Raw genomic sequence first — 21,566 nt, 5'->3', positions numbered from 1 at the left:
CATGGACATATACTAGATTGGTTGATTTTTTTTTTCCCCACATCTATTTCGTTCTTAAGTAGTGTGTAAATACGTAGCCCATTTGCAGTGCTCTCTTACAATAGTAAGATAGTAATTGTCATGAGACTGCAATGAAATGTACCACCATCCCACCCCATTCCACCCCTTTGCAAACTATATAAATGCATATCCCTAGAATGACTGTTGGCATCGTCAGCTCAACTCTGAATTGCTTGTCTAGGTGAGGTCTCTGAGAGGCCAGTGTCTCCCCTGAAAGTGGTAGGTTGCCATTTCAGTCACCAAGATTACAAGTGGTAGTTCAAATAGGAAATGAGACCACCAGGAGATTGACTTCAAGCAGACGGGAGAGGAAATTACTTTTTCCAGCCCTTATTCTCTGAGGTTTGAACTTTGAATTGCTTGCTAGTACTCCAAAAGGAGAAAGGTGACTTCTGTCATGTAGAAGCATGCTTAGAGTATTCCTTCTTGGAACCCAAGCCACATGGAGAAGCTGTGTGGAGAACAATCAAGGCCTTCAATCAACAGCCCCAGCTGAGTTCCCAGCCGACAAGCAGCACCAACTGCCCGCTACAAGAGCGAGCGATCATGGATATTCCAGCCGGGTTGAGCCTTCAGAAGACTGCAGCCCTGCCACATGGTATAGAATTGCACTGTTGGGTCCAGTTAACCCACATAGAAATTGTAAGAGGTTATAAATACTTGTTGACTTAAGCCACTGGATTTTGGGATTGTTTGCTGTACAGCAATAGGTAGAAAACTAAAATATCAGGTATGGCACTTCCCTGGTGGTCCAGTGGTTAAGAATCTGCCTTCCAATGCAGGGGACGCGGGTTCGATCCCTGGTCAGGGAACTGAGATTCCCACGTGCCGTGGGGCAATTAGGCCCATGTGCCGCAACTGCAGAGCCCATGTGCTCTGGATCCACAACTAGAGAGAAGCCCGCTCGCCACAATGAAAAATCCTGCATGCAGCAATGAAGATCTCATGTGCCTAAATAAATAAATATTTAAAAAATAAAATAAAATATCAGGTAAAACAGATTATTTAGCTTTGGATTACTCTCCCTAACCATATTACTTTTGTTGATCCAGAGTATAAACTTTAAAAAATATTCCAGCCTGGTCACAGCTATGCTATAATTTAGAGTCCCCATAATTGGGCCTGTATGTTAAAGAAGGTGGTAGCAGTGGTACATGCCAGAGATGCACAAGGGAAAGGGGAATTTTGTGTGATCACATTTTGGGTTATAAAGTTCACAAGAAATTTTCCAGGGAGATTAACTGAGAAGACTTGCGTTTAATTTGATTAAAGAAATCACCCATTTCCTTACAGACACTCCAAATTATTTTCTCTGCTGAGAAATGTTACAGCCACCATGGGTAATCTACCTATACTAAAAATACAGGAATAAAATGTTCAATTCTACTAATAATCAAAGAAATGTAAATTAAAATAGTATTGAGATAACATGGTTTACCTCTCTCATTGCAAATATTTATAGTATTCAGTGTTGGCAAAGGAGAAATGTGCACTCATTAATATTTACTGCAAACATATAACATCACTAAGAAGCAGTTTAACACTATACTGCTGTTCCACTCTTAAGAATATATCCTAGGGGACTTCCCTGGTGGCGCAGTGGTTAAGAATCTGCCTGCCAATGTAGGGGACACGGGTTCAAGCCCTGGTCTGGGAAGATCCCACATGCCGCGGAGCAACCAAGCACGTGTGCCACAATTCCTGAGCCCACGTGCCACAACTACAGAGCCTGCACTCTAGAGCCCACAAGCCATAACTACTGAGCCCACGTGCCACAACTACTGAAGCCCATGCACCTAGAGCCCATGCTTCACAACAAGAGAAGCCACCGCAATGAGTAGCCCTGGTCACCACAACTAGAGAAAGCCCACGTGCAGCAAGGAAGACCCAACACAGCCAAAAATAAGTAAATTATGAGAAAAAAAAGATGATATGGTATATATATACAATAGAATATTACCCAGCCATAAAAAAGAATGAAATATTGCAATTTGCAGCAACATGGATAACCAAGAGATTACCTTACTGAGTAAAGTAAGTCAGACAGAGAAAGACAAATATTATATGATATCACTTATATGTGGAATCTAAAAAACAATACAAATGAACTTATTACGAAACAGAAAAAGACTCACAGACATAGAAAACAAACTTACGGTTACTGAAGGGGAAAGGTGGGGAAGGGAGGGATAAATCAGGGGTATGCAATTAACAGATACACACTACTCTATATAAAATAAACAACAAGGCCCTATAAAACACAGGGAAATATATTCAATATCTTGCAATAACCTATAGTGGAAAAAAAGTATACATATATATATATAACTGAATCACATTGCTGTACACCTGAAACTAACACAATATTGTAAATCAACTATACTTCAATTTAAAAAAAAAAAAGAAAAAGAATAGTCTCCAGTCTGGTTGGACATTTTAACCTTAGAGGACAATTTAATCCAATTGTCACTCTTAAATAATTAGACTTTTCTTCTGGATAGAGCTATAGAGCAGTAAAAAAGTTTGTTCTGTTAATACATATATTGAAAAGCACATCCTACCACCCCCATTTGGATCACACCCTCTTTACAGATACTCTTTAAATGTGAGGAACTAAGTGTGGGAAACTCTCATCCCATGAAGTTAAATAGTATTGTGATTGTTTTAAAAAATCATTATAGTTTTTACTATCCTGCACAAAGGGGAAATGGAGTTGAACCTGTGCTTACACAATAGGCTGCAGAAGGGAAAATGAATAGATTATGCTCCATTCCTGGCTTTATTATGAATGAAAATTATGTCAGCATAACCAAGACCCCATGCCTAAGTTATAATTGTTACATGAAAATGATGAGTGTGGGACAGCAGGCAGATTGTTAATGGGAAGTTGACTAAAAATGAAGCTATGGAGACAGAGGGGACCACAATAAACAAGGCTAAGGATTGGATTCTACCCTGAAGGCAACTTGCTGCATTCAGGGGATTTCAAACTATAAAGTGATAGGATTTCATTAGCCTCTTAAGAAAATCACTAGCAGCTACCCAACCCCAATACATATTTGGGTGGAATCATCCATTTTATAGTATTGGTGGAATGCAGTGTTTATATTACTTTACAATAATTTGCATTTATAAAGGTGCACAATTGTGTGGAATAATGAGATGATTCACAGATTCATTGTAGGAGGGTGCTTAGTTTTAGGCCTTTTCCTCAAAATGTTGAGAAACTGAAAATAAAGTAAAAATGTCTTATCTCCCCATAGGTAGATATTGCACTATCTTTAGTGAGGGGCTCAGAAGTTTATAAATATTATTTAGCTGTCAATCATCAGGAAAATGCAAATGGAAACCACATTGAGCTATCACCTCCCACTTTTTAAAATGGTTATCGTCAAGAAGACAATAGATAACAAGTGTTGCAATGGTGTGGAGAAAAGGGAACCCTTGTACACTGTTGGTGGGAATGTAAATTCGTTCAACCACTTGGAAAACAGTATGGAGAGGTTCCTCAAAAAATTAAAAATAGACCTACCATATGATCCAGCAATTCTACTTCTGAGTATGTATCCAAAGGAAATGAAAGCAGGATATCGAAAATATATCTGTACTCCCATATGGCAACATTACTCACAATGGCCAAGATATGGAAACAACCTACGTGTTGATCAATGGATGAATGGATAAAGAAGATGTGGTGTATATATACAATGGAATACTACTCAGACAAGAGAAAGAAGGAAATCCTGCCATGTGTGATAATATGGATGAATCATAAGGGGATTATGCTAAGTGAAATAAATCAGTAAGAGAAAAACAAATAATAAGATATCACTTATATGTGGAATCTAAAAAAAAGCAAAACTCATAAAAACAGAGTAGAATGGTGATTACCAGAGGCTGGGGGGTGGGAGAATTGGGGAGATGTTGTCTGAGGGTACAGACAACTAGTAGAAAAATAAGTCGTAGAGATCTAATGCACAGCATAGTGATTATAGTCAACAATGCTGTATTATGAACTTAAAAATTGCTAAGAGACTAGATCTTAATTGTTCCCACCACAAAAGAGAAATAATAATTATGTGATGTGATAGAGGTGTTAGCTAACACTACGGTGGTAATCACGTTGCAATATATAAATTATCAAATCAACATGTACGCCTTAAACTTACATGATGTTATATATCAATTATATCTCAATTTTTAAAAAAACTTCCTGGAGAAGGGAACGCCTTCAGTCTAGAAGGACAAAGAATATAGTGTGACTTGAGAAAAGGAGAAAAAGGTGTTCAAACCAAGACAGCAAAGTGTGTCAAGACCTAAAGGTGAGAAGCAGCATTGGTTCCAGGCCCTGTGGGACCACACATGGGTGAGGTCCAGTGAATAGTTGCACCTGGAGTTGGAGATAGAAATGTGACATCTTCCACCAAGATGAGAAAGATCATCAGGAAGAGTGTGTAAAATGAAGAGGAAAACAATTACAGACTATGGGGCTTGTGGTAGACAACAGAATCTCCCATAAAAATGTTCACATCCTAATCCCTGGAACCATGTGAATATATTAATTCACATGGAAAAAGACCTTTACAGATGATTAAAGATCTTGAGATGGGAGATTATCCTGCATTAAATAGGTCAGCCCAATGTAATAACAAGGGTCCCTATAAGTGAAAGAGAGAGGCAGAAGCATAGAGTCAGTGAGAGATTTGCAGATGCTACACTGATGGTTTTGAAGATAGAGGAGGAGGCCACAGGCCAAGGAATTCAGGCAACCATTAGAAGCTGGAAAAGGTAACAAAACAGATTTTCACCTGCAGTCCCCAGAAGGAACGCAACGCTGCCAATGCCTTGATTTTAGCCCAGTTGAAACCCATTTTGGAATTCTGACCTTAAAAAAGGAAAATATATTGCCACCTTTTTCACACACGCAGTTAGCCTCAAATATAGAAAGTGACATTTTGAAACCATAATTGCCTAATTCTGTGGGTCCTAACATTGGCCATTCTCTAGAATCACCTGGAACCTTTTATAAATCCCAATTCCCAGACCAATTAAATCAGAATCTTGAGTAGGACCCAGGCATCAATATTTTTTATAGCTTCCCAAGTAATTACAATGTAGGGCCTAGGTTTACAACCACTGAACTAATATTTATTTGATTTCAATACTCCTTTGATGACATATATATATATTTAATGTTAATTAAAAATAACGTATAAAAATTTTAGTGTCACTCAGATTATTGGAAGCAACCTAGAATGTCCCTAAATCTGGACAATCTGCACTATGTATTTCTATTCCAAAAGCAACAGTCTTCTAAATCAGAAGGGAAAACAATCCAGAGTTCTGTGTAAAAAGAAAATAACAGACAGTTGCTAGATTTCATGTTAAAGGCAAGACAGAAGTAGGGTCAACTTCAAAATAGTTTATTTCTAAAGCAAAATGTAGTAAGAAATTAGCATTTAGGAAAATGTATTCAATACTTTAATTTCCAGGGTCTAAATGAGATTACTGAAAGTTCTGTGGTCAACAGCTATGGAAGAAAGAACTGAGGAAAATTATTTTATGTTGTAAAGTAAAATTAGAAAGTCTTTATTTCGCTGCTAAATCCAATTTCTTTTAACGGAAAGTTGTTAGTTTAACGTTTATGTCTTTAAGCTTTAGAAAAACAAAATGTATTTTACTTATGTCATTTTAACCAGTTGAGAAAAATATCATACAGAAAGTAACACAAAGCAGTACTGAGCTAGTTCTAGTTCCATGAGTCATAGTCGTAGAAGCTTAAATGGCAAAACAAAAAAAAAACACAAAAAAAATACTAGTGAATTGAAGTCCTGGAAAAATGAGGTAAGACGAACTTAAGCGGAAACAAGTATGGTAAGCCACTCCCAGATTATAATACACATTTATGTCAGCCTTCTGTTTTGTTCTTTACAGATGGATGAGAATTAAGAATAGAATATAATTTTCCTTTTTTTTAATTCTCCCTCTACCATTGTTAACCAAGGTGGTGGAGTATAAAGTGAACAGAACAACTGAGCAAATAAATTTTGTTGTTTTTTTCCTTAGGTTCCAAAATATTTGACTGCTAAGAAACCAAAGTGAATTTGCTTTTTTTTGGGGGGGGGGTACTATTAAATTAATTCTGAATTATGATAATTCAGTCAAACTAGGTAAATTTTACCTTTTCACTAGGAAGAATGAAAGAAGACCAGAGCCACATCTTCTGAGTTTTCAGTTCCAAATCCAGAGATTATTAGTACGACTGGCTGTGTGTGAAGAATGTATGGTGGCCAAGAGTAAAAGCAAAGAGACCACTTAGGATGACACTTAAATAGCCCACTCAAGATGGAGGCAGAAAGGGGAAAGGAAAGGATTCAAGATATATTTTGAAAATAGAACCAACAGGATTTGCTGATGTATTGGGTGTATGTGGGCAAAGATGAGGAAAAGGGAGCAATGAAAGATGGCTTCTACTTTTTGACTTGAGCAGTTGGTGGATATGCTATTGACTGAGGTGCGGGGTGACTGGAATTGGGCTGAGGGAAGAGATGGCAGCGAAATCAAGGACTTGCTTCACTCGCTTGTTACTGGCATGGGTCCTGAAGGCATTTTAATTTTTTTTTTTTTTCCCTCTGAGTAGATGGTGAAGAGGAGACCCAAGGTCAAGCCTGGGACTCTGAAATGTAAAGGGAGGTGAGGAGAAGAGAAGAAACTAGCAAAGGGGATTGAGAAAGGGAAGGCCAATAGGAGTGGGATGTCACGCAAGCCAAGAGAGGAAAGCGATTCAAGAAGGAGGAAGATGATCAAGGTATGATTGTGCTTACTCATGACCCTGGTTAATATGATATCGGCTAATGGAAAATTATGAGACATATCTGCACTGGTGGCTGCACCTGTGAAAGAACGTGCATTTGTGTCACTGCTACATTCATATGTTCAGTTCTCCCCACCCTTGCTCCCCACCAAGTTTCATTACCTGTCACAAAACTGATGATTGATTATTCCTCTTCCTATATTTCTCTCTTCTACTTTAAATAACATTGAAGAGTCTTACATACTTAAAAAAGTAATGCATGTGCAGAAAAGAGAAATAAAGAAAGAAAAAACAAAGAAAACAAAAAAGTAATGCATGTTAATTGAAAAAAGTTTGGAAAATGTAGAAAATTTCAAAAATGAAGAAAAAAAAGTACACCCATAATTACAACACCCACACATCTCTGACACTTGGTGTATATATGTAGTCCCATAAATAAATGGTTATTAAAAACTTGAGATCAGGTGAAACATACTGCTTGTAGCCTGCTTTCTTTCACTTAGAAATATATCATTAACATTTTCTTTGTCCCTAGTCTTTTAATGTGACCTTAAAAATAACTGTATATTATTACATTATTAACTAGACCATAATTTAACCAACCTTCTATTGTTTAAATTCAAGTTTTTTCCAGTGTTTTGCTATTACAAACGTAGTAAAACTGCGCACTAGTTAAGAGCATAGGCTTTGACACTGAACACATCTGGCTTAAAATCTACTTCCATGGCTTATTGGCTGTGTGCTCTTGAGAAATTATTGAACAAATTATTGAAGTTTCAGTTTCCTGATTTATAAAAGGACTATAATAATAGTACCTATTGTAAGGATTACAGATAAAGTACTTAGCATGGTACCCTAAAAGTAATTACTGCTCAATAAATGTAAGCCATTATAACAATAATTAAAGCATATGTTGTTAAATGACTGTATTTTTAATTTTTTGAAAAAAAAATTTTAAACACTTTTCTAATCAATATAGCTATTTACTGTTCTGTTTACCAGCTAGTCTGATTGCCATTTGGGCCCTGTGTATAACCTTTGATTCAGTCTCAAATTTCATTAGTTTCTTGGACCCAAAGAGGTAACTCTTATTTTTCTTTCTTTCTGTTTTTATTGAGTGTGGTCTGAAGGTGACTGACAGCGGTGGCTAAATTAGTCATGCTGCGAATTTACCTCCAAAATTTAGTTAGCACATCAGCAAAGAGGTAGCTCTTGACAATGGGTTTTTCTTTGCTCACTCAGACCATTAGGAATCCGTATATCCAAACTATTTAATTGATTTTTTTCTGAAAATTCCAAATCACAAATCACATAAACAGTGTTAATCTGTTAAAATATGTCAAAAAGAATCTAGGACTAAACACGACAAACGGGTACAAACTCCTGCTCTGCCCACCGCGTAGTTCCTCTCCACCACTTTTTTGTAGGGAGTGAAAGAAGGCTGAGCAAAGTTCACCAGCACTGAGGAGGAATGGAGTTCCTGAATTCCGTTCTGCCTAAAACAAGAGCGCCTTCATCCTACACTCGCCTCTGGCACATCCCCAGCTGCTCACAGACTACAAACTGCACCAGGTTTCTAACCTTAACAGATCCTTTTGCTCCTTTGTCAAGAAAGAATTATTCTGACTTCCTTTGTAGTAAGCTGAGTTCTCACTCACCTCTTGGTCACTTTTTTTTATCACTGAAAATTCTTCAGGGTTCCTACATGTGAACTATTTGAACCAAAACTTTTGGATAGTTTTTTTTGGACAAAAAGCAGGAGCAACCAGACACCCTTCCTACTCCACCTCCACCCCCTTGGAAAAAAACTCTTGTTTTGTGGATTGTGGGTTGTCTACTGTGATCTCTTCCTGCTGGGTTCCTAGCGTGCCAACTAGAAAAAGTACAGGTACTATGTTTACACAGCCTTCATTTCTATTTACAAAATCTCTCTGTGGAGTTGCGAAGTTGGTTTTTTTTTCTTTCTTTTCCTTTTTTTCATGGCTGAACCTGTCGATCCAACTGTAACCATCAGCCAGTGAACACTAAGGTCTGAAGCCAGTTTCTGATGGGGGAAGTGGGAGGGGTACCCATCAAACTGGTTTGACTGCCTGAAGATAGCTGGTTACCCCAGTTTTAGCAAAAAATGGAACATACAAAATAACCTCAGCCTTTGGATTTCCCAATGTGGAAATTGAATTTGAGGGCTGTGAACAACTACTAATACACTTTTTTTTGACTATTTTAGGACTGCCATGTAGACAGAGCTCTAGAGAGCTGCATTGTTCTTACCAACAGCACAGACTCTATTATACCCTCTCCCCTGAATCCATTCAGTTTAAGTGCTGGCATTTAGCTTCCTGATTTAGTAGAAATCAAAAGAAGGAGTATCCTTAAATAAATATTCTCACTCTAGTTCCCTAAAGAATTCATTTCAAATAATGAGGAAAAGAGAGTTTAATTCTATTTGGGGCCCATTTTGTATATTCTTATTTAATTCCTCTGAGTCTCATTTTCTTTATCTGTTAAACAAGACTAATAATACCTATAAATAGGATTATTCCAGAAATCAAGTGAAGAAAGGATTACCACTAGGTACAGTAATCACTTTTAAAAGAAAGTTTTAACATTTATAACATAATAAACAAATAATTGGAAAACCAATTTTTCTTTGAGAATCACACAAACTTTATAACTTAGTTTCTTTCTTAACCAATGGAGCATGGGCAATAAACACCCTCCTCCTTGGGGAGATATGAACAATTCTTATCTTCAAGGTCACTTTTAATTGCCCCTTCTTTTCACATCCACAGAATGCTGCTTATGCTTCTTATCAACCCTCACCTTTTTCTGTCTGAGTTTTAACTACTTGTTTACCAATCTCTTTCCTCCACAAGACTGAACATTCTTTGAGTCTTTTCCCCCTTACAACATCTGGCATGGTGTCTTGGATGTAGTACATTTTCCGTTAAAGTCTGTGTTGAAATGAAAGAAGTTGAACATAGAACCTGTTGTAGGACCTGTTTCCCATTGACAGTCATATCCTGATTGGAGCCCTTTTTTGTTCTCTGTCAATGGAAAATGGACCAGAGGAGGGAGTACAGCTACCATCAGAATGAGTTGGAGAGGGAAAGGGTTTCAAGAAAGAAGGAAGATTATGGGCTTCCCTGGTGGCGCAGTGGTTAAGAATCTGCCTGCCAATGCAGGGGAAACAGGTTCGAGCCCTGGTCTGGGAAGATCACACATGCTGCAGAGCAACTAAGCCCGTGCGCCACAACTACTGAGCCTGTACTCTAGAGCCCGCGAGCCACAACTACTGAAGCCTGCGTGTCTACAGCCCATGCTCCGCAACAAGAAAAGCCACCGCAATGAGAAGCCCGCGCACCACAAAGAAGAGTAGCCCCTGCTCGCCGCAACTAGAGAAAGCCCACACACAGCAACGAAGACACAACACAGCCGAAAATGAAAGAAAGAAAGAAAGAAAGGAGGTTACATTGTTAAATGCAGATAGGTAGGGAAGGATGAGGGCTGATCAAAGTCCATTGGTTTTCCTGGTGGTTAGGGGTGACCGTCAATAGAACTAGAACTGCCTCAGTTAAATGATAAGGAAAAGTCAGATTACTGTAGGCGTGAAAGTGAGTGGGTGGTGACAAATGGCTGGAAGACAGTATAGACCCTACTTCTGCTTCAGGCTTGAGCTCCAGTCCAGCATGACACATCTTGGACCTCCACAAGTCTACTCTCCAGCAAAGCCAGCCGTATCACAGCTTCCTCTTTACACATAGTGATTTCCTATCTGCAGGATTTTGTTCTAGGTCTTCCCATATGACCTGAGCGTCCAGTGTCAAGTACTCTGAAACTCAGAGATCTTTCCTCAATTGCTCTAGCTTAATATGTTCTGTTTTACTCTGAAGTCGGTAACATGTAAGCTTTCTGATGGCATTTAACACATTCGGCCTAGTATTAGAGTTAGGTAAATGTATCCCTTATTAGTCTGTAAGGGATAAATAGACTTTAACTAAAACTTCTTTTCATATTAAGAAACTACCTATCCATATTAGATACTACCTAATGGGTGTATATAATTGTGTAGATCCAGACAAGGAATTTTAAGTCAGATAAATAAAATCAAGAGATTTTAGAGTTTCAGTTTAATCCAACAAGCATGTACTGAATATCTTTTGTGTGCAAAACACTGTGCCCTCAAGGAGTTTAAGATCTAATGCATTAGTCAGCAAACTTTTTTTAATAAATAGTCAGTAAATATCTTAGACTTTGCAGACCATATGGCCTCTGTCTCAACTATTCAACTCTGCCCCTGTAGTGAGAAAGCAACTATAGATACTACCTACACCAATGAGAGTGGCTATGTTCCAATAAAACTTTATTTATGAACCCTGAAATTTGGATTTCATAGAATTTTCACATGTCATGATACATTATACTTCTTTTGATTTTTTTAAAATGATCTAAAGATGTAAAAACCATTTTTTGCTTGTGGGCCATACAAAAACAGGTGGCAAACAAGATTTGGCCTGTGGGCCATGGTTTCCTGACCCCTGATCCAATGAATAAAGAGAGCCAAAACAAACAAACAAAAAATCCCTGTTCCATGAAATTTATACCCTAACAAATAAGTAATATACAACCATTTACAGACTGTAAGTAAATTCAGTGAAGAAAATAGAGTGACATGACAAAGAGTAGTTGGGTAGATGGGAGGGCTATTTTTGGAGACTGTGTTCAGCAGAAAATTCTCTTCAGAGGTATCATTTCAGTTGAGACCCTCAAGATGAGCCAGCAGTGTTAAATGCCAGTAGAAAAAGGATTCCAGGATTCCAGGTTAAGGAAAAATCAATTGCAAAGGCAAATGTGTCAAGAAATAAATTGGAGAGGTGCAGGCAAGAGCCACATTACACAAAGCTATACGCCATTGTTAAGGGTTTGGATTTTATTTAAAAATCCAGTGAGAGATGTCTGCACAACTTTATGAGTTGTACACTTTAAAAAGTGAATTTTATGATATGTGAATTATCTCCCAATAAAAAATTATTTAATTAAAATAAAAATAAATTTAAAAAATAAATAAATAAAAATTAAAAAAAAAAAAAAAAGAAATTGCATGAGAATCCAGTGGAGGTTTTAAGTAGGAACATGACATGACCTAATTTAGCTTTAAAAAGTTCCCTCTGGCTGACTGCAGCTTTCTTAAGTCACGTATCCTTACTGCCTTGCATTAAGGTTCCAAATGGGTCTGATCTCCCTAGTCATCTGTAAATACTGGAGTCATGGGATCAGTGTCCAATTTATCTTTATAGTCTTCAGATTGTCAAGCCCAGCGCCTGACTCATGTTTTATGTTTAGAAAATATTTGCTAAATGCAATGATTAATAAAGGAAAAGCCACATCTCAATGATAAACATATTCTTTATGTTTTACATAATTTACACTTTCGGAATCAAGAAATCAGTGCCCAAATATATATTCAATATGGTTTATAATCAATTTCAAATATCATTGATATAAACACTCCAAGACAGTTCCATCCAGTCATGGGATTGTTTATAATATCTGATTTTATTTTTGTATATTTTGTACATTTTTCAAGTTTCCTACAAATGAACTTGTAATACTTTTATAATCAGAACAAGTGGCTCTTTTAAGCCCTTGAAATGTTCATCTCTTCTAAACTATACATAAAAGTGAATTAAAAAAACATTAAGATCATTAATTAAAAAAACAATTACACGTAATCTAAGAATGATTCTTGCCCCAATCTCTGCAGGACTCTTCCTCACTCAGCTGAGGCCACTCACTCATTTGTTTATTTATCAATAAAATAGTATAGTCACACACTCCAGAGGGACCCATTCACATAGAGTGCAGTGAAATGAACATTGTGAATTGTTAACACTTAGGCACTAAGCAGGTACTGGGGCAAGCAGTTTGTAAGCTCTGGAGGTAAAAGAGGAAACAAGGCAGTTCTCACATTGTATTATAATTAGAAGTGTAGTTATCTGTCTCCCCCAGTGAGATGTAAACCCTGGAGGCCAGGAATCATGCAGACTTTGGTAAATCAGATTTCTGAAGGAGGTGATCACTGTGGAGTTTACCAAGCAGAGAAGGGATGGAGTCAAGGAAGAGGATTCCCATTAGAAAAAAACAAATAGTAAGTGGGAAGGCAAGAGAGGATTGTGTTTAAGTTCTGCTTGCCTGGGAAAGAGAGGAGGAGTTAGGGAGTGGAGAGAAACCAGTCCTGGTGGGATTTATGAGTCACAAGAAAGAATTTAGACTTAATCCTAAAGGCCAGGAGAACAAATGAAGAGTTTTAAGGAAAGGAATGGCTTTATCAGATTTGTGCATTCCCAAACCAGACACTGGATTAGAGGCAGGATCTGACTGAAGGCAGGGAAACTTGTTTAGAAGATATAGCCTAAAACCAGGGGTTCATTACCTGGGGTCTATAGTAAGTTGAAGTTGGATAGGAAAAAAAAAAAAAAATCTTTATTTTTACTGATCATTCATTGAAATTTCGGAATTCCTCCAGTTATAAATGTGGGCAATAAACCACAATGCTATTAAATGTGTGACTTTGCAACCAACAGAAATCAGATGTTTTCACAATACATTCCAGTTATTGCAGATATCACAGACGTTATTTATCCTCATTGCTACTGTGAAATTATAGTAGTTATTACATCCACTGGTAGAACTTATTATTAATGGATTAATAAAAAAATACAAATGTTGCACTTGTATTTTAGGTATTCTGATAACTTCACTGTAAGTTAATAGTTTCCTACTTTATACATTTTAAAAAATAACTCTTGGGACTTCCCTGGTGGCACAGTGGTTAAGAATCCGCCTGCCAATGCTAGGGGACACGGGTTCAAGCCCTGGTTCGGGAAGATCTCACATGCCGCGGAGCAACTAAGCCCGTGAGCCACAACTACTGAGCCTGTGTGCCACAACTACTGAAGCCCGCGTGCCAGAAGCCACTACAATGAGAAGCCCACACACCACAAAGAGTGGCCCCTGCTCTCCGCAGCTAGAGAAAGCCTGCACACAGCAACGAAGACCCAACACAGCCAAAAATAAATAAATAAATATTTTTAAAAGTAAAAAATAAAAATATTAATCTTGAGAAGTGTTCATTGGCTTTACCAGATGGACAAAGTGAGCTGTGGCACAAAAAACGGTTTCAAATCCCTGCTCAGACTCTAGTTCTACTGAAATACCTGTAACTAAAGCACCAGGCTCCTCTCCCTGACCTTGACCTACTTGCCCAATATCTTCTGCTTTAAAAGTTTGTTCTTTTCTCCACCCTCAAACTAACTCCCTTCAGGCCTCACCTCAGGATTCCCTACACCTACCCTACCTCCCCACTCAGGTGTCCTTTCTATATAGTCTCATGACAGCCTGTTTTTATCCCAAACATATCCCTTACCACATGGACCCAGCATCCCACAATTTAACTTAAGTTTTTTGTTTTTTTTTAAATTAATTAATTAATTTATTTATTTTTGGCTGTGTTGGGTCTTCATTTCTGTGTGAGGGCTTTCTCTAGTTGCGGCGAGCGGGGGCCACTCTTCATCGCGGTGCGCGGGCCTCTCACTATCGTGGCCTCTCTTGTTGCGGAGCACAGGCTCCAGACGCGCAGGCTCAGTAGTTGTGGCTCACGGGCCTAGTTGCTCCGCGGCATGTGGGATCTTCCCAGACCAGGGCTTGTACCCGTGTCCCCTGCATTGGCAGGCAGATTCTCAACCACTGCGCCACCAGGGAAGCCCAACACTTAAGTATTTTGAATATCACAAGTGGCCATGAATCTCCAGGACAAGTAGTAATTTGTCAGTCTGCTGAGGCATGAAATAGGATTGCTACAGCTGAGGAGTTGCTGAGCCAGTCAGGAGCCTGACCACCCAGGGTCCACATTGCTACATGATGCTATTTAATGTGCACAACAAAGCTCTAAGTGAAGTCATATTATTCTCATTTTATAGATAAAGAGTTTGATGAAATCACAAATTAGAGTAAAACTAGAGGATCTGGAGATTTTCAAAGGTCTTTAGTCCATTTTAGACTATTTTTTCTGACTCGACATAAGGAGGTGAGCTCCCTGAAGGCAAGAAATTTGTCTTTAATCTTGGCACCCCCAGGGCACATACTGGGCCTGACAATAGTAGGTGCTCAATAAATGGCTTCCTGATCAATGAAATTCCTAAGAATTCTGCCTTCCCTCACAAAAAGGGAATTTCCTGGAGGTCATGGCCTCCATCTCCATCCTGCTGAATTCCCAGCTTCTAGAAAAAGTAGCTGTCTCATAAAAATTAAAAGTATTTATTGGGGCTTCCCTGGTGGCGCAGTGGTTGAGAATCTGTCTGCCAATGCAGGGGACACGGGTACGAGCCCTGGTCTGGGAAGATCCCACATGCCGCGGAGCAACTGGGCCCGTGAGCCACAACTACTGAGCCTGCGCGTCTGGAGCCTGTGCTCCGCAACAAGAGAAGCCGCGATAGTGAGAAGCCCGCGCACCGCGATGAAGAGTGGCCCCCGCTCGCCGCAACTAGAGAAAGCCCTCACACAGAAACGAAGACCCAACACAGCTAAAAATAATAAATAAATAAACAAATAAATTTATTTTTTAAAAAAAGTATTTATTAATTGACTGTCTAATTTGTGTATGACACCTGACATACATTTTATTTTATTGAGGGTTTTCTGTAAATGTCTTTGAACATCAAAATAAGGTACAAAAATATAAATAAGACCAATTTTATAGATAATTAGTAATGCTTTTAAGTCTTCAACTTTTCTGTTCTTTGGAATAACTTGAACATCAGTCTCCTGGATTATTACAGGAAGCTTTTACTTATAAAATACTAGGAGGGAAATTTTGTTTTGTTTTGGCTATTGATCATCAGTACACATGCGACTGGTACACACAAGTGTACTTTTGTGTTGTTACTGCTGTTGTTGTGAAATCAAGGTACCACTTTATTAAATGAGTCAATTCACACAATATGAGCATCAATATAATTACAATTGCAAACAAATTTTTTACAACAAGGATGGACCGATTTTCAGATTTCCAAATCAGAGTAAACTGTACATTTACACAGAATTGTCTTTGCATGAAGCCCAAAAGGGAACAGCATAAAAATGAGTGTTTCTGTAGCCCCTTTATTTCTGCTGATCAGTGGTTTGTTAGAAAAGAGCTGCAGGTTTGTTACCTAAGGTCTGAGACAGTAGAAGAGTCAAAGGTGTCGCGAATTCACTGTAAACCACTTCATGCCTGAACATCAGCTAATTCTGGAGGAAGTGGAGTCTTAGGATACTTATTCTCAAAGTGCTGCTTGAAGGTCTTAGGGTCTGGCATTTGTGTCCTACAGACAGTGCAGGTATATACTAGGGCACCTTTGGCAGCAGCCTTTTGGTCATGTCCTTGCTTCTTTTGTCCAGCTTGCTTTTTGGCATTTTTCTGCTGAGACTGAATCTTCTGAGGCCAAGAGCCGTATCTTCCTGCCTTGGCCTCCTCCCCGCCCTCACCTGCTCGCGTGCCTGTGCCTCTGCCGGTCGAGCCAAGTGTACTTTTATATAATCATATTTTTCCTTAGGTTCAAACAGAGTAAAAATATCAGTAATAATATTTAATTTCTTAGTTTTTTCAGACATACTTCACCTTACAGAAATGACAAAAATTCAGGCAGAAATAAATATAATCAGGGGAAACTCTTAATGAAATCCTTTATCATATCAAACTGCAGCATTTACTGAGGCTTAAGATTTGTTCTTGAGAGGGATGAAATTTTATGGTAATATTAGGTCAAAGAAAAAAAGGTACACGTTTTTCAATGTCTAGAATGTGTTAAGCATAAAAAGTGTCCTATCTCACAATGCTTCCTTCCTGAGGGATCCAGAAATAGACACATAAAAACCAAATGTGAAATGTACAAATTTCTACTTAGCTCCTTGCCCTTTCCCCTCATTAGCTTCAGTTGAGCTGAGCTTGCTCAGTCACTAATAACTATGTGCCCCATGTATATTTAGAAGCCACCTTGCAGAGGCATTTGTTTTTGCCTCTAAGTGTAGAGTTTCAGTAAGCATTTCAGTTAGCTGTTTCTTACATATCACAAAAACCCCAGTTTGTAAAATTAATCACTTTCACTTTTAAAAAATAATGAATTTTCATGTGGTGAGGGATGACAAATGGGAACATTTTACTGAATCCTAATATATCCTGCACCTACGCATAAGTGGTGTGACCAAAATCATCTCCCGGTCAGTGCTGTACCACACCTAAAAAGTCAACAGTGGGATTAGTCATTAAAGGTTTTCTTAGCATGCAAACATTTTAACTGTAAGTCCCTGTGTTAATTTGCTCTATGAATTCATTACTACTCATGTCATCTAGAGGAAATCATGGCCCTGAAAAAATGGCACACATAACAGCTAATTTTCCTTTTTTTTTTTTGGCTGTGCCGCACAGCATGCAGGTTCTTAGTTCCCTGACCAGGGATTGAATTCGTGCCCCCCTGCAGTGAAAGCGTGGAGCCCTAACCACTGGACTGCCAGGAAATTCCCATAACAGCTAATTTTTTAATGGAGAGAAAGTCCTGCTAGAGAAAAAGACCCACCTCCTGATATACCAAAGTAGCCAGGAATGAATGCTTCACCATCTTTCTCTACAGCTAGTTTTGAGCACAAGGAATAGCAACTTTGAGTTGGAAAAGAGGTAAAGAAATTTAGCAAACAGTGTCAGTCAAACCTCATACGTATTTCTTGCTAAGTGATGATTCTAAAAGACAAATCCCCAAAATTCCCACCTACAGCACAAAAGAGGCAAAGATTTAGCTCAGATCCATAGTATAGTTTTATAAATAAATTAAGAAAATATTTCCTAAATTTCTGAGTTAGGGTAGCAGATCAGAGGCAGTTATTTCACTCTCTTTTCCAAATACCAAAACAAATAAAGAAGTACAGAAAAAACAGACCACAGCATCAAAATTTTGGAAGCTGAAAACAAATAGACCACAGGTAACTGACTTAGATCCAAGAAACCTGAATCCCAAAACATCAGTAGGAAAACTGAAAACCAACTCAGTTTACTCTACAGGATCTTTAAAAAACATGGGAAGTGGCAGCAACAAGAACTTCTGGAACTTGCATTTAGGAAGACTAGGATAAAAGCAGTTTGACCTCCCCATTTCTGTGGGGAGCAATTGTTCTTCCTCAAACCAGGTGATAGATCAGACATTTATTCTCTAAGAAAGTAAAACTTAAGGTGTCTAGACTATGAAAGTGCCTGGTGCAGTGAAGGGGATAGATCTTGTACCCCAGCAGGTGGACTTATCAATTTTATGCATATTGAATGATTACTGCAGAGACCCCCACCCCTCCTCCCTCACTTAGTGCCCAGAATGCTAGCAACAAGGCACTCATCCACCTGGCAGGAGATTAGACGTCTCTTTCCAGGTGAATCTAACCCAAGAGTTAAACTTGCCCAAGAAGTCACCCTAGAGTGAAGTGTAGTCGCTCAGCCCCATGTTCAGCACATCCAATGAGTTTTTAGTCCCTCATACTTAATCATGGGTAACATACAGACAAATACAAACAAACAAACAACAACAAAACCCACAATCTGGAGGAATTAAAGACTAGTCAGGGAAAAGGAAACTTTAAAAAGAAAAAAAAAAAATCATTAATATCTTTAGAGCTAATTTTTTTAAAATACAGCTTCCATGAAACAAGAGCAGGATGCCATGTAACAGGAATAAAAAAGAGTCCTTGGGAATTAAAAGCTTGAGAGAAGGAGAAAAAACAAAAATGAAACAAACAAACAAACAAAAACCTTAAAAGTTGGGTTAGAAGATAAACTTGAAGAAAGCATCCCTGAAAGTAGAACAGAAAGAGAGAGAGACAGACAGAGAGAGAGAGAGAGAGATGGATGCAAAATAGGAGAAAAAAGATAATAAAACGGCAGAAACAGAAAAAGTAGAACAAAGAAAATCATCAAAATTATTAAAGAAAAATTATGAAAATGTAAGGACTTCGTTTCCAGATTACAAGAACCCATGAAGTGCCAAGGAAAACAGATGAAGATAGATTCATAACAAGTCATTTGTGAAATTTCAGAACACCTGGACCAAGAAATGATTCCTATAGCTCTCAGGAAAGAACGTAAACAGGTTGATTACACACAAGGATAAAGAAAAGCAACAACTTTGGACTCCTCCACAGCAGCACTGGAAGCAAGAAGATACGCTTTCAAGAAACAAGAGAAATACATTCAAAATTCTGTACAAAATGATCTCCAACCTAAAATCCTATCCTCAGAAATTATCAATCAAGAATGAGAATTGAACATAGATATTTTCAGACATTCAAGATCTCAATGAGGGGACTTCCTGGTGGTGCAGTGGATAAGACTCTGCGCTCCCAATGCAGGGGGCCCAGGTTCAATCCCTGGTCAGGGAACTACGTGCATGCTGCAACCCAGAGTTCACATGCCACAACTAAGGATCCGGAGAGCTGCAACTAAGGAGGCCACCTGCCACAACCAAGGAGCCCACCTGCCACAACTAAGGAGCCCACCTGCCACAACTAAGGAGCCAGCAAGCCACAACTAAGGAGGCTACCTACCACAACTAAGGACCCCACAAGCTGCAACTAAGACCCGTTGCAACCAAATAAATAAATAAATAGGAAAAAAAGATCTCAATAGGACTTCCCTGGTGGTCCAGTGGTTAAGAATCCGCCTTCCAATGCAGGAGACGCAGGTACGATCCCTGGTCAGGGAACTAAGATCCCACATGCCGCAGGGCAAATAAGCCCACACACCGCCACTACTGAGCACATGAGCCACAATTAGAGAGCCTGCGTGCCGCAACGACAGAGCCCATGGGCTCTGGAGCCCACGCACCACAACTACAGAGCCCTCATGCCACAACTAGAGAGAAGCCCGCATGCTGCAACGAAGATCCTAAGCAACAAAGACCTGACGCAGACATAAATAAATAAATAAATAAATATTTTTTAAAAATCTCAATTTATTTCCCATTTATCATTTCTTAAGATGCTACTGGAAGATATGCTTCACCAATATAGGAGAATAAACCAAGAAAGGGGAAGACGTAATACAGGGAGTAAGAGACCCAACATAGAGGATAGGGAATCTCAGATGACAGCGGTGCCCCACACATGGGGGTAACCAGTCCAGGTAGGGCAGTATGACTCAAGAATCAGACACAGTCAGCACTGTTATCACCAACATCCTCTGCCATTATACCCTCTTTTAGCCTGAGGATACCTGTGTGAGCTTGACCCAGGTTCTTATCTGTGTTTGAATGTCTCTTTCCTGTATTGATGAAGGTCTACTCTCCTCTTCATCTGAGGACCGTCATTCTACCCCAAAAGGATTCTGGCTTGACTTACTCCTAAGACCTAGAGGTAGGCCATAGGAGTTAAAAGTAGAAACTACAGAGCAGCCCTCCCTGTCTGACCAAACTTCAGCTGTGTGACCGGTATCTGGTCCACAACACATCTGTGTCAGATGGGGGGAGTATATTAAGCTCTCTGTTTCCCAGGAGTTACTACAGATAGAGGAAGTCTCTTGTAAACCCTCAGAGGAGCTGAAGCCAGACTATGACCCAGAGACTCTGTTCAGCATATTTTTTCCTGATAGCCTTCAACAAGTGACGACAATATTGCCTTTTCCTTATACAACTAGGTTTGTTATTGCTACTCTGGTTTTCAGAACTAAACAATATATTCTGTAGGGATAGATACACAAATGGTGGGGCTTTGGGGAAAGCAAATGAATGGTGGACACAAAATCAAAATGATAGTTGTCTCTGGGAAGAAACAGGGAGATGTGATGGGGAGGGGCACACAGAGCACTGGTACTAGTAATGCTCTTTCTTCACCCAGGGGTACACAGATTTATCATGGTTATTCAAAACTATGCATATGTGATATTTATACACTATTCCATAAAATGAAATAGGCATTTTAATAAAAATTATAATATTTAACTGCATTTTACTAAAAGGTGCTTCTATTTTATTACCAACTTTGATTTCACATCTTATTTTTTTTTTAATTTTTTTTTTTTTTTGGCCACGCTGCATGGCGTGCGGGGATCTTAGTTCCCCAACCAGGGATCAAACCCATGCCTCCTGCAGTGGAAGCGTGGAGCCCTAACCACTGGACCGCTAGGGAATTCCCCTGATTTCATATCTTAATCAAATTCAAAGTGTTTATAAAACTTCATCTCTCCTGGTACAATTATTTATTTCAAAAAAAAATTTTAGAAAAAAAAACCCCTCATCTCTCCTGTACTCATGGAATGTTCCATTCAAAAGGAAATCACATGAAATAATATTGCTGCTATGTAGAAAACAGCAGTTTCCGTTCAAATAGCATAATGGAGCATGCTTTTGCACTCAGTAAATTTTCTTTGCCCCTGACTGGCAATAGACTTGGTTATTTATAAACATAAAAAAGTAGGACTATTTTCTCAATGTTTACGATAACTCTATAAGCAGCTCTAATAAATATCGAATACATATTTTAGTAATAATATTTAATTAGGTAATTTAAAGTATATTAAAAATCAGAAGATCTAATGTTGCCACTAATTTACCAATCTCAAGTACTATTTACCCTTCTTAAAACACTGAAGTATATATAGTATTTGGATTTACTTATTAAATCA

General features: G+C 38.6%; 1 protein-coding gene across 1 annotated transcript in view; it reads right to left on the bottom strand.

The window, feature by feature from the left end:
- Positions 1-16,139: 16,139 nt before the first annotated feature.
- LOC133091842 (zinc finger protein 706-like) overlaps positions 16,140-21,566 on the bottom strand; it is a 28,815-nt gene continuing 23,388 nt past the window's right edge. The window contains exon 2 of the mRNA XM_061191036.1: positions 16,140-16,419. Within this exon, the coding sequence (XP_061047019.1) occupies positions 16,140-16,419 (280 nt within the window). The remainder of the gene's footprint in view (positions 16,420-21,566) is intronic.

The sequence above is a fragment of the Eubalaena glacialis genome, chromosome 5, assembly GCF_028564815.1.
Source record: "Eubalaena glacialis isolate mEubGla1 chromosome 5, mEubGla1.1.hap2.+ XY, whole genome shotgun sequence".
Classification (NCBI taxonomy): Eukaryota; Metazoa; Chordata; class Mammalia; order Artiodactyla; family Balaenidae; genus Eubalaena; species Eubalaena glacialis.
The sequence above is the reverse complement of the archived record's forward strand: the minus strand, read 5'-3'. Positions and strand labels throughout refer to the sequence as shown.